This window comes from Scyliorhinus canicula, chromosome 8 (assembly GCF_902713615.1).
Source record: "Scyliorhinus canicula chromosome 8, sScyCan1.1, whole genome shotgun sequence".
NCBI classification, from domain to species: domain Eukaryota; kingdom Metazoa; phylum Chordata; class Chondrichthyes; order Carcharhiniformes; family Scyliorhinidae; genus Scyliorhinus; species Scyliorhinus canicula.
Window position 1 is genome coordinate 65,575,074 of NC_052153.1, and position 13,560 is coordinate 65,588,633.

Below are 13,560 nucleotides of genomic sequence, written 5' to 3' on the forward strand. Positions count from 1 at the left end.
CTAACTTAATTTCCATAAAGCTGCTTATTGATTGAGATGCAAAAAATTATTTGCATTCCTTCTTTCCCAATTTCCAGGTTTAGCAGAATCACCAAAACGAGTTTATCCTGAAACAAATCAGCTTTGTTCGGTGCTTGTATTTCAAAACCTCTTCCAATTAAAGTGGTTTCGTAAATGTGTCATTTCTTTATTGAGCAAGTACACAGGGGCAAATCTTCTACCCACACATTGTTGACCCATTCATTTGCCTTATTTAAATTCACTAATACTATAACTGGACATGAGGTTTGCATATATTCTCTTGCTCAAAAGTCTAAATAAATCATTAATGTAAAAACGACATTCACAATTTTAGCTGTGGATCTTACTGGATAGAGAGGTATTTACAGGACATCATAGGAATATTGCTAAATTGTACAGCTGACAATTCAACCGCTATGTGGCCAGAATCAAAATGACAGAACCCAAATAAATGTAACTAGAAACTATTTGACTTTACTACCTGTGGTTTTGACCCATTGGAAGGGACCAGATAAATTAGCTCCCGAGAACTTTAGTGGCTACAATTGCAGTCACAAGATTGTTTTGCGTTTGGAGGTACCTCAACATTACATTTGCTGTTGGAATCAAATCTGTAGGGTAAGAAGTCATTGGAATCAGAAAAACAAACGGATCAGGAATATTGATTAGGTGTGCAGTTTGGAGGCAGCTGGCTTGATGACTGGCTTGCTTTAGTCTGGTTGTTTTCCAGCAGACAGAGTAGGCCTTAGAGCAGATTGTTACAGTAGTTTGCTTTTTTGGCAAAATCTATTTAGCTTTCCAATAGTTTTTAGAACAAATGAACAGCACATTTATATTGCCTCTATGTCTAGGGTGGCACCTATTAATAGTGGACACCTAGGGCAGCACGGTAGCATGGTGGTTAGCATAAATGCTTCACAGCTCCAGGGTCCCAGGTTCGATTCCCGGCTGGGTCACTGTCTGTGCGGAGTCTGCACGTCCTCCCCGTGTGTGCGTGGGTTTCCTCCGGGTGCTCCGGTTTCCTCCCACAGTCCAAAGATGTGCGGGTTAGGTGGATTGGCCATGCTAAATTGCCCGTAGTGTCCCAAAAAGTAAGGTTAAGGGGGGGTTGTTGGGTTACGGGTGTGGGGTGGATACGTGGGTTTGAGTGGGGTGATCATTGCTCGGCACAACATCGCGGGCCGAAGGGCCTGTTCTGTGCTGTACTGTTCTATGTTCTATGTTCTACCTCTGCAATGCAGGGGTGGTGACATCATCATGTATATAGAGGTGATGTCATCACAAAGATCCTTCTTGGCTCAGGCCAGAAAGGGTCCAATTGTGGACAAGAGGGAGATGGCAGTCGGGCACGGCATATGAAAAACAACTGTTTTCTAAAATTTCCTTTTTATTTTAAAAACAGGATGTGGGCTTCACTGGCTAGGCCAGCATTTGGTTCCCATCCCTAACTGCCATTGAGGTGGTGGTGGTGAGCTGCCCTTTTGAACCGCTGCAGTCCATGTGATGTAGGTACACCCACTCTACTATTAGGCAGGGAGTTCCAGGATTTTGACCCAGCCACAGTGAAGGAACAGCAATATATTTCAAAGTCAGGATGGCGAGTGATTTGGAGGGGAACTCGTGTATCTGCTGCCCTTGTCCTTCGAGATGGTAGTGATCATGGGTTTGGAAGGTGCTGCCTAGGAGCCTTGGCGAGTTCCTGCAGTGCCTCTTGTAGATGGTACACACTGCTCTTCTTATAGATGGTACACACTGCTGCTCTTCTTCTAGATGGTACACACTGCTGTTATTGCACGTCAGTGGCAGAGGGAGTGAATGTTTGTGGAAAGGGTGCCAATCAAGCGGGTTGTCCCATTCAAATGCCACTGCAGACAGGAGCATATCATGTCACAAATTACTGGACAAACTGGCTCAAAACTAGATTGTCCGGTATAAAACTGGACAAAATCACCATCCTACTCCTATTACATCTCAGATCATTGCAAATTTCCAATAAAGTACATCAGCAGTTTAGTCACGATTGTGTTATCGGAAACATGGCAGCCATCTTGTGCATAGGAAGCTTCCAAAACAGTGTAAAAACAACCAGGCAATCTATTTTAGCGATGCTAAATATGATAAATATTGGCCTGGACACAGAACACCCTTGCTCTTCTGTAAATAGTGCAATGGGATCTTTGACGTCCACCCGAGGGGGCAGATAGAGCCTGAGGCATTACCCAGAGTAACACCCAGCACATGATCTCAATTAGTTTCATACCATCAGATGAACCAAGCAAGAATTCAGATGCTCTTCTACAGGAAATGTTTTTTAAAAATGGAGAGGGTCTCTCTTTTGCAGACCCAAAATATAGTTTAAGACAAGGCTTATTGATAGAAAACATATCTGTCTGCACTACCACACGAGATTAGAGTTACACTGAAAATAAAGAAATTATATTTAGCATTAATCTTAAAACGTTCACATGCAACTTGAACTCTTTGGAACAAGTGAGTTCCAGTTAATTATAAATTACACTCATCCAAAGCAAGTTCATTCAAATTTGCATTTAAACACATTGAACGAAAGCACCTTTACATCTCCGAGTGATTTTTTTTAAATTAAAGAGCAGAACAACAACTATCAGTGCATGATAACACAAAAATATGGATCATATTGCTAGACCATATACTTTCAATATGCATTCCGCATTTGCACATAAAGTAACATGGGATATGTCAAAACAAATATAAAGCCTCCTCCTGCAGTATTTTGTTGATAATGCAGACACTGTATAAAACAAGTGGAGACTAGTCATTCTGAAATGAACATAGTTTGGAATTTATTAAGGTTTTCCATTTCCAATGTTCACCTGAAGGAGGTACTTGTATTTTAAAAACATTCAATTAAAAACGAAAGCTTCCTCGAGTATATCATAGCTAATTTCTTAATTTATCGCACGAGGACTGCGTCTGCAGACAAAGAAGGTAAAGATCAAATATTTGCCATTCACATTCCATAATCTATTGATTGGAATTGATTTGAAAGCAATATTTCTTACCTGTTGGTGTCATGTTAAACTCCCTGACAGTGAAGAACAGGTAGCCGACCGGGCAAGGTTACTGTCTGACCAAAAGTCAGTGAAAACTGAGATCAGGGTATCACCTCCTATCCAAATTAACTGCTTTGATCATATGACTGTAAAGCGACACCTCAACCACAAGCTGGTGGGTATACGTCCACATAAAAGTATAAGTGGTAACTTCAGACCTTCAAAATGTCTGCTTCGGAAAATATTTAGCTATTATAGCCCAAGCGAAGTACAAGACCCGGCACTGAATGAAAGTCCCACATTTCTTTAAAAATAGAGGTTGATCCCTCTAAAAGCGGAGCAAGCTTCCAGCAAGTCTCTGATATTTGGCCCGTCGGACACAGGTTAGGTCATGTGCGTCTTACACAAACTAAAGCTTGCAGTCTCACATGCCTCAGATTGAATATTAACTGGCTCAAACAGAATATCTGTGGTTAAATCAATGTGAAGTATCTGCAAGTCTGCGAGAAAGGGCATGCCTCCTTTGATTCAAAGTCATGCATTGTTGTAGGCTTAACAAACACTTAAAGTGGGAACAAAGATTTTTCCATGCGACGAATAAAAGTAAGAAGCTGCAAAATAATTAAGGTTGTGTTTCAAGAAGAGTTCTCAAGTACCCCAACAACCCATTAATTACATTTGTGTTACTTGAATTTAAAATTGATGAGTGCAGTATCCTCAAATTCAGTACTTTCCAGGCAAGTCAAATTGCGTCAAATTCAAGAGTGAATCACATTTAAGATTTTACTTCCTTACTGAAACAGGATCCAAGGCAGAAATATAGAGCAGCAGACAAGCACTTGCAACTGAACAAGTAGCCTGCTGAAGAAGCCATTTTGTTGAAAATGGTTCCGCCAAATACTTTGTAAAGGTCTATGAAACCAATGTGAACTACCCAGCAAGGGGGAAAAACCTGTGGCCTCGTGAGGCATGGTGGTTGCCTGGAGTCTGCCCACTATCTGTTTGGGCTGACAGACATAAAAGAAGTGAATATAATCTAAAAAAATATTAAACAATTTCTAAACTCTAGAACTTTTAACTAAAAAAACTAGTTGATATCTTACTGTCGATATATCTGAGATAATGTGCTTCAGATGTTCATTTGCTATGGTAAGAAAAAATGTTTTATCGTCACATCAAGTTTCAACCAAGTATAAACACGGTTTAAATTAGCATATAGTCTTCTATCCTGCATGACCTTGTTGGACTACTTTTCCTTCCTCGTATTAGTTTAACCCTTAAACACATTTTGTTTGCCTCAACTTTCAGAGCACCATTTGCAAGAGACACTGGTGTGTAACTGGTCCTGGGGAGTAGCACAAAGCAGGTGATAATGAACTAGCAGTCTTTCTTGCATTTTTCTTAAATTGAATGAGTGGTAAAATTGAGTGGGGTGTGAAGAGGCTGTTGGTTCACTTTTGCCCATTGTGTGCTCTCAAGAAAGATTTTTCCCACTGACTTCACCAAACTGACATCCAATATCTGTCAAGAAGTCTCGAGAATGGTCCATCGACGTGCTAACCAAACTACTTGATTAGTTCTTGGAAACAGGGCATGCATTTTTTCAAATGAACTGCTCGTGTGTAGGGGGTTACAGAAAAGGGACAAAGGTAGAGGGACTAGAGTGCAGATTAGAGAAATTCCAGGAAAATTAAGATATCAAAAATAAAATGGAATGAAGAGTTAACAAAACAAGGTGGAGGTGGAAGATTGAAGCCAATAACAGCTTATTGCAAGTGTTTCCCTCATTCAGTACACCCTTTAAATTTTCTCCATTGTTGGAACATTGATCTGCAAAATCTGCAAAAGACAAACACAGGACACAACCGACAGAGTACCCTTCGTTGTCCAGTACTTTCCTGGAGCAGAGAAAGTATGACATCTTCTTCACAGCCTCCAACACGTCATCGATGAAGATGAACATCTCGCCAAGGTCATTCCCACACCCCCACTACTTGCCTTCAAACAACTGCGCAACCTCAAACAAACCATTGTTTGCAACAAACTATCCAGCCTTCAGAACAGCGACCACAACACCACACAACCCTGCCATGACAATCTCTGCAAGACGTGCCAGATCATCGACATGGGTACCACCATTACACGCGAGAACACCACCCACCAGGTACGCGGTACATACCCATGTGACTCGGACAACGTTGTCTACCTCATATGCTGCAGGAAAGGATGTCCCGAAGCGTGGTACATTGGCGAGACCATGCAGACACTGCAACAACGAATGAACGGACATCGCGCGACAATCACCAGGCAGGAATGTTCCCTTCCAGTCGGGGAACACTTCACCAGTCAAGGGCATTCAGCCTCTGATCTCCAGGTAAGCGTTCTCCAAGGCGGCCTTCACGACGCGTGACAACGCAGAATCCGCGAGCAGAAACTTATAGCCAAGTTCCGCACACGAGTACGGCCTCAACCGAGACCTGGGATTCATGTCGTATTACATTCATTCCCCCACCACCTGGCCTGGGCTTGCAAAATCCTATCAACTGTCCTGGCTTGAGACAATTCACACCTCTTTAACCTGGGGTTACCCCTATCTCTGTATCTGGAAAGATTCAATTACCTGCAAATGCTCACATTCTAAGCATTGTCTGGCATCTTTGAATTTGTCTATATATATGTTTCTGGAACAAACCTCTTCATTCACCTGAGGAAGGAGCAGGGCTCCAAAAGCTAGTGTTTGAAACAAACATGTTGGACTTCAACCTGGTGTTGTAGGACTTCTTACTGTGAAAAATTGAAGGGTTACCTTCAAAACTCTAATGTTGTAACCTGTCTGACAGTGTGGAATTTAAGTGCCAGGAAATAACTAGAATACAAGTTTTTTAAGCAATTAAGCTGTACAGTTATTATTCCTGGTTCAGCTCCCGAGTCAGACAGGTCATGGCTCTGACATCTGTGTGGGTCCTTTTGTTAAAGGTGTGGGAGAGCTGTAAAACTGCCCGTCTGTGATTCCATGCTTTGGTATGTTTGTTTGAACTGACAGAAAAAGGGACACCCCTTCTCACACATGGCTCTCTCAATCCAAAATTTTCTCTGCCCTCGACAGAAGTCGCAGCCTTTCTTCATCTGTTAATCAGAAGATGACTCAGTTTCTCTGTTGTCATCCTATTAAAAAGCTTTTACCCAATAACTATGCTTATCAGTATGAATGACCTTTACAAAGGGACCTTCCCAAAAGTTAGAAACAAATTGTGGCTACACAACCTTGTTACATACAGTCAGAGATCACTTAAATTGCGACCAGTCTTGACTAGTAGTGAAGTCAGATCAGAGATCATTACTCATATGTGGCATGGTTCAGAAAGAACTGAGGACACAAGTGAGACAGATATTCTTGCGCAAACGAGTTCATTAACTTAACATTCCGAAAGACTGCAGTGTTCCATGGATCGCTTGCGAGGATGAGGTTATTTAAACTCTCAATGTTGTGAATCTCACCACTTTATAACCTCTGACTCTTGCTATAAATTCAGCATTCATTAGCGCTGACTTACCATAATACACTGAATTTCTTGAGTAACCTTTGCCACTCATTTTACTTTGGAAATTTTAAACCATTTCCTACTAAACTGCTCGTTAACTGAGTACATTTGTGCATCACGATTAAGTTTTTGTGTCTCAGCTTTTAAATTTATTAAATTAAAAAAAAATTGGTTTAAATTCCACCAGCTGCCATGGTGAGATTTGAACTCCATAGCCTGGACCATTGGATTAGTAGTGAACCTGCAATCCAATGGTCCAGGCTATGGAGTTCAAATCTCACCATGGCAGCTGGTGGAATTTAAACCAATTTTTTTTTTAAAGTCTGCAACTGAAAGAGAGGCTCAGCAATGGTGACCACAAAACTGTTGGCTGTTTTAAAACCCACAGCTGGTTCACTAACGTCCATTAGGAAAGGAAATCTGCCATCCTTACCCGGTCTGGCCTACATGCAACTCCAAACCACATTGCAGGGTCTGACTCTTAACTGCTCTCTGATATGGCCCTAGTAGGCCACCCAGTTCAACCGCAATTAATTAGGGATAGACAATGCTGGCCTCGTCACTGACACCCAAATCTCATGAAGGAATGAAAAATAATAATCTGGATAATTTGTTGATTTCTTCCTCAATGATTTGGCAAGAAACAGTCAATTCACTTAGTAACCCCAGGATAACCTAATCAAGGATTAGTAATTAGCTTCATTTTGATGTAAATCAATTACTTTTTTTAAAAACGCATTTTATTCAAACTTGTATCAAAGTAGTTACAGCAAACAAACACCCCGGGAAACATTCTTCCCAATAAGTAACTATACGGTTTGTACAGATCTTTCTCCTTTTTCACCCCCACCCCACCTGCGACAAACAGCTCCTCAGTCACAAACATCCCCCCACCTTTTCTCAAACTCTCCTGCTGAGCACCTTAACTCACACTTCATCTTCTCTAACTGCAGGAAGTTATACACGTCACCCAACCATACCGCTACTCCCCGGGTGGCGATGCCGAAGGCCACTCCAGCAAAATTCGTCGCCATGCAATCAGAGAGGCGAAGGCCATGACATCGGCCTTCCTCCTCTCCATGAGCTCCGGCTTCTCTGAAACCCCAAATATCTCCACCAAAGGGTCCACTCCCTCCTCCACTATCCTGGCTAAGACCGCGAACACTCCAGCCCAGAATCTTCCCAATTTTTCACAACCCAAAGGTCTGAATTAATTGCTACAAGACAGTTTGATCGACACTAAAATGTAACAAGATGGTTGCTTAGTAAGAAGTTTCAATGGGGGAATTAGGGATTTACCTGGTTCCTCAAAAAGCTTGACCAGGATATGAACACTACAAGGTTGGTCTCTTAATTTGATGATGGTGATTAAATGAATGAGCAGATCACAAGGTTACAGGCTGTGAAACTCCTCTGCTGCCGACAGTCTAATGCACTCAGAAATGTCCAGTTTTTGGTTGCAAATGTCTGCTGTTAATCTGTCCCACTTCACATAATTGTCCTGCCATTGCACTACACAATGGTGTTAGTCCTCACTGTGGAGTCAAGTTTGTTTTCACAAGGACTGTGCAGAAGTCATTCCTATCAATGTAGTCACGGACAGACCTGTTTACAATGGACAGGTTAATGAGGACAATGGGGTCTAGGAAGTTGCTGAGAAAGTCAAGGAGAGTGCTTGCTTTTGCTTTGATTCTTTCACTACCTGATTCAAACCCAGTCTGGCAGCCACTTCCTTTAGGACTTTGTCAGCTGGTCAATTGTTACCCAAAAGAGCCACTCTATACCCAGAATATGTTATAAACCTCTGCTTTGAATTTCTTCCTCACTCCCATCCCATCGACCCAATAAAGAGTCGACATCTTTAACAGATGGGGGCAAGATAAGAAAATTGGTGGCAAATGAAGGGAGGTGGGGAGGGGGAGTGAGGGCTGCAAAATGCTATGTTTTTTTTAATATAATTTAGATTACCCAATTATTTTTTCCAATTAAGGGGGCAATTTAGCGTGGCCAATCCACCTAACCTGCACATTTTTGGATTGTGGGGCCGAAACCCACGCAGACACGGGGAGAATGTGCAAACTCCACACGGACAGTGACCCAGGGACGGGATTCGAACCTGGGTCCTCAGCGCCGTGAGGCAGCTGTGCTAACCACTAGGCCACCGTGCTGCCCCTCAAAATGCTATGTTGAGGCAATTGTAATAAGGAACATTAAAACTACAACAAAAGCAGCATACTTGGTTAAACCATCAAAAAACGTGCGCTACACTCACAATAAAGTTCTTGGTCCTCTTTTTTCCCCAGCGCCTTATGAATGCCCAGTTGAGTTGCTGGATCTGTTCGAAAACTACCTCATTTAGCACCGTGGCAATGCCACACAATACAATGGAGGGCATCCTCAATGTGAAAACAGAACTTGAGTAGCCTGTTTAGTGTCAACAAGGATTGTGTTGTTGGGTCACCATGTCACAAACAGATGTAAGCAGATTGGTAAGGATGGCTTTTCCTCTAGTTCGTTTCTCACCACCTGCTGAAGACCCAGTCTAACAGCACGTGCAGCACGGTAGCATAGTGATTAGCACAATTGCTTCACAGCTCCAGGGTCCCAGTTTCGATTCCCAGCTTGGGTCATTGTGCGGAGTCTGCACGTTCTCCCCGTGCGTGCGTGGGTTTCCTCCGGGTGCTCCGGTTTCCTCTCTCAGTCCAAAGATGTGCAGGTTAGGTGGATTGGCCATGCTAAATTGCCCTTCGTGTCCAAAATTGCCCTTACGTGTTGGGTGGGGTTACTGGGTTATGGGGATAGGGTGGAGGTGTGCGGTTGGGAAGGGCGTTCTTTCCAAGAGTTGGTGCAGACTCGATGGGCTGAATGGCCTCCTTCTGCACTGTAAATTCTATGAAATTCTATGTCCCTCATTTATATTTTCCTCAGAAGTATTTTTATCTTGTAGTGTAGAGTTGAAATAGGATCCACATTCAAACAAAGCAGGGCTTCACAAAGGGCTCTTGTTCCAAAATTAAAATAACATTCAAAGTAGTTCCTAAATGTCAATAATTAAATCTGGATGAGGATGGCTTCGAAATGTAGTGTCTCACAAAGAACATCAAGCTATGTTTTGAACAAAGCTAATTTATTTATTTTTTTAAATCAACATTCTCATGGCGAACTTGACCCTCTCAGGGCGAACTTGATTTTCTCCAAACAGGGAAAGCTAGCCATGTCAGTTATCCAGGTCTCCGACTTTGGGGGCTTTGAGTCCCTCCAAGCTAATAATATCCATCACCGGGCTTATCAGAGGCAAAGGCCAGAACGTCTGCCTCTTTCTCCTCCTGGATTCCCGGGTCTTCCGACACTCCGAGAATTGCCACCTCTGGACTCGGCGCCACCCTTGTTTTCAACACCTTGGACATGACATCTGCAAACCCCTGCCAGAATCCCCTAAGCTTCGGGCATGCCCAGAACATATGATCATGGTTCGCTGATCCTCCCGCACACCTTGTGCACCTATCATCTACCCCAAAGAACCTACTCATCCGGGCCACTGTCATGTGAGCCTCGTGCACGACCTTGCACTGTATCAGGCTGAGACTGGCACATGATGTGGACACGTTGACTCTGCTCAACGTGTCTGCCCTGAGACCGTCCTCTATCTCTCCTCCTAACTCCTCTTCCCATGTGTTTCAGCTCCTCGGTCCGCATTTCCTCTGACCCCTTTAATTCCTTATAAATGTCCGAAACCCTCCCTTCTCCCACCCACATTCTGGAAACTACTCTGTCCTGTATCCCCCTTGGTGGTAGGAGCGGGAAGCTTGAGACCTGCCCGAGTAGGAAGTCAGAGTAGGAATTTCTGCTCCAACTCCCTCAGGCTGGAAAAGCTGTCCTCTATAAACATATCTTCCATCCTCTCGATCCCTGCTCTCTGCCATTTCCAGAACCATCCATCTGGCCTCCCCTGGGTAAACCGATGATTATTGCGGATTTGAGACGAGACCGATGCTAACAAAGCTAATTTATTAACTAAATAGATTTGAATTGCTTACCAAGATATAAATACGACAGATAAACTAAAACTATGATTCTACGAACAGAGCTTCTGGAAACATGGCGACACTCTATCCCGCCTAATGACGTAATCCCAGAATCAAGGGTATCACATGCTCCACTTGCACGCTCTTGATCCCCATCTAGTGGTCGGATGCATTCACATTAAATTGGTAACCCTTCATTTACCTTATAATATAACATAAGGTCACAAAGTAGCAGTGTAGTTTATTCTGCATAATTACTGGCAACACGTTGTACCAAACGTTTCACACTGTACCTGCATACATGGTGATAAGGGAAGTATCAGCTAATTTGATCCACATCCAAAGCTTGCCGATTTAATTTGACACTGCAGATATCTCAAACCTATAATCAAGGTTTATTTTCAGTTTCGCAAGGGAATTCATTAATTGATCTCACAGCAATACTCATTAATGGGACAGTTTAAGAATTGGGGCTTGACTCGGTGTTTAGTGCAACTTACTGTGCACCTGCTTTCCAAATTTATTGCCTTTCCACACAATTTTGTTCCATCAAAAACCGTAACTTTTCGATGTATTAAGATCTTCCCAAATGATTCCAGGAGTTAGTCAGATACTCATACGTTTGTGGTACTTTGGAGGTTTACTGGTGCAGCCTTCTTTGCTCCCCTTTGGGGAGTTAACACGGAGGAAAAGATTAAGGAGGAATGGAAGGGCAGTGAAGACCACAAGACATAGGAGCAGAATTAGGCCATTTGGCCCAGAGAGTCTTCTCCAACATGATAGGTTTTGCATCCCCATTCTCCTGCCTTCTCCCCATAACCCCTTATTAATCAAGATGATTTTTATCTCGGTCTTAAAGGCACTCACTGATTTGGCCTCCACAGCCTTCAGCAGCACAGCATTCCACAGCTTCAACACCCTCTGGCTGAAGAAATTCCTCCTCATCTGTTTTAGAAATTTCCCTGTGGCCTCAGGTTCTCGCGTTTCCTACCAGTGGAAATATCCTCTCCACGTCCACTCCATCTAGGCCTCGCAGTATCCTGCAAGTTTCTATAAGTTACCCTCTCATTCTTCTAAACTCCAACGAGTACAAACCCAGAGTCCACAACAGTTTCTCATATGACAAAGTTCTCATTCCAGGGATCATTCTTGTGAACCTTCTCTGGACCCTTTCCAAGGCCAGCACATCCTTCCTGAGATACGGGGCCCAAAACTGCTCACAATGCTCCAAATGGGGTCTGACCAGAGCCTTATAACGTCTCATAAGTACATCCCTGATCTTGCATTCTAGCCGTCTTGACATCCTAACTGCCGACTAAACCTGCACATTAACCTGAAGAGAATCTTGAACTAGGACTCCCAAGTCCCTTTGTGTTTCTGATTTCCTCAGCCATTTTCACCCCCATTTAGAAAATAGTCTATGCCTCCATTCTTCCTACCAAAGTGCATAACCTCACACTTTTTCACACTTCATTGCCTACTCTCCTAACCTATCAAAATCTTTCTGCAGCCCCTTGCTTCCTCAATACTACCGTACCTCTGCATCTCTTTGTATCATCTGCAAACTTAGCAACAAGGTCCTAGATTCTTCTTCCAGATCATTAATGTATATTGTGAAAAATTATGGTCCCAACACCGAACCCTGAGGCACACTAGTCACCGGCTGCCATCCTGAAAAAGACCCATTATCCCCACACTCTGCCTTCTGTCAGTCAGTCATTCCTCTATCCATGCCAGTAGCTTATCCTTAACACTGACTCTTAACTTATTTAACAGCCTCCTATATGGCACCTGGTCAAAGACCTTCTGGAAATCTAAATAAATCATGTCCACTGGTTCTCCTTTGTCTAACTTCCTTGTTACCTCCTCAAAGAACTCTCAACAGATTTGTCGTACATGACCGCCCTTTGAAGCCGTGCTGGCTCAGTCCTATTTTATCATGCACTTCCAAGTACTTTGCAATCTCACCTTTAATAATGGACTCTAAAATCTTACCAATCACCGAAGTGTAGGCTAACCAGCCTATACTTTCCTGTCTTCTGCCTCCCTCCCTTCTTAAATAGTGGTGTTAATTAGCCATTTTCCAGTCCTCTGAGACCCTCCAGTGATTTTTGAAAGAACACCAGCAATGCCTCCACAATCTCCTCAGCTATCTCCTTTAGAACCCTGGGGTGTAGTTCATCCGGCCTAGGTGATTTAGCCATCTTTAGACCGTTCAATTTCCTCAGAACCATCTCCTTAGTGATGGCCACTACACTTGTCTGCCTCCCCCCCCCCTCCCCAACCCCGCAGATTCGCCTGAAGTTCTGGTTTCCCTGGTGTCTTCCACCTTGAAGACTGACATAAAGTAACTGTTCAGTTCCTCTGCCATGTCTTTGTTTCCTATTACTACATCTCCAGGCTCATTTTCCAATGTCGTCCAATGTCTTTTCTTGCCTCTCTCTTCTTACTTTCTATATATATTGAAAAAACCTCTTGCTATCATCTTTTATATTACTAGCTAGCTGACACTCATTTCATCATCTCCCCCCCCCCCCCCTCCATTGCTTTTTTAGTTGTCCTCGGCTCGAGGGGAAGGATTTTAAATGAAAGGCGAGAGGTAAGTGTGGGAAATTACACAAAGTTTAACTGAAGTGCCATCAGAGCAACATTTTGCCATGTTAAATCTCCACACCAGGCATTTATGTCCACCCACTTTTGCGGCCATTAGTCATAGTTTTTGCTGTGACTCTATATCCGCTAGAAATGAACAGAAATCTCTCCAAACTGATGTAAACTACCACCCATATTCACAATTCAGAAATTACTTTGCAATTGCTTCCAGGAGGATGGAGTCCTGGGCACTTCTCAGAAAAGGTGTGTGAAACTGGGCAACGGGCAGATGAACCCAGTTACTGTGGGCAGAGAACATCCATCTCTGTTGGGGGGGATGGGGGGGAT

General features: G+C 43.2%; 1 protein-coding gene across 9 annotated transcripts in view; it reads right to left on the reverse strand.

Moving 5' to 3' along the window:
- The window catches only part of kank1a (KN motif and ankyrin repeat domains 1a), a 430,902-nt gene that overhangs the window by 163,801 nt on the left and 253,541 nt on the right, over nucleotides 1-13,560 (reverse strand). For 2 of the 9 annotated variants that reach the window (XM_038804691.1, XM_038804686.1), the window contains exon 1: nucleotides 3,063-3,554. The exons of the other annotated variants lie outside the window; for them this stretch is intronic. In XM_038804691.1, coding sequence (XP_038660619.1) covers nucleotides 3,063-3,075 — 13 coding nt within the window. In that variant the 5' untranslated portion in view covers nucleotides 3,076-3,554. Of the gene's footprint in view, nucleotides 1-3,062; nucleotides 3,555-13,560 lie in introns of those variants that run through there. 9 annotated transcript variants of the gene reach the window in all.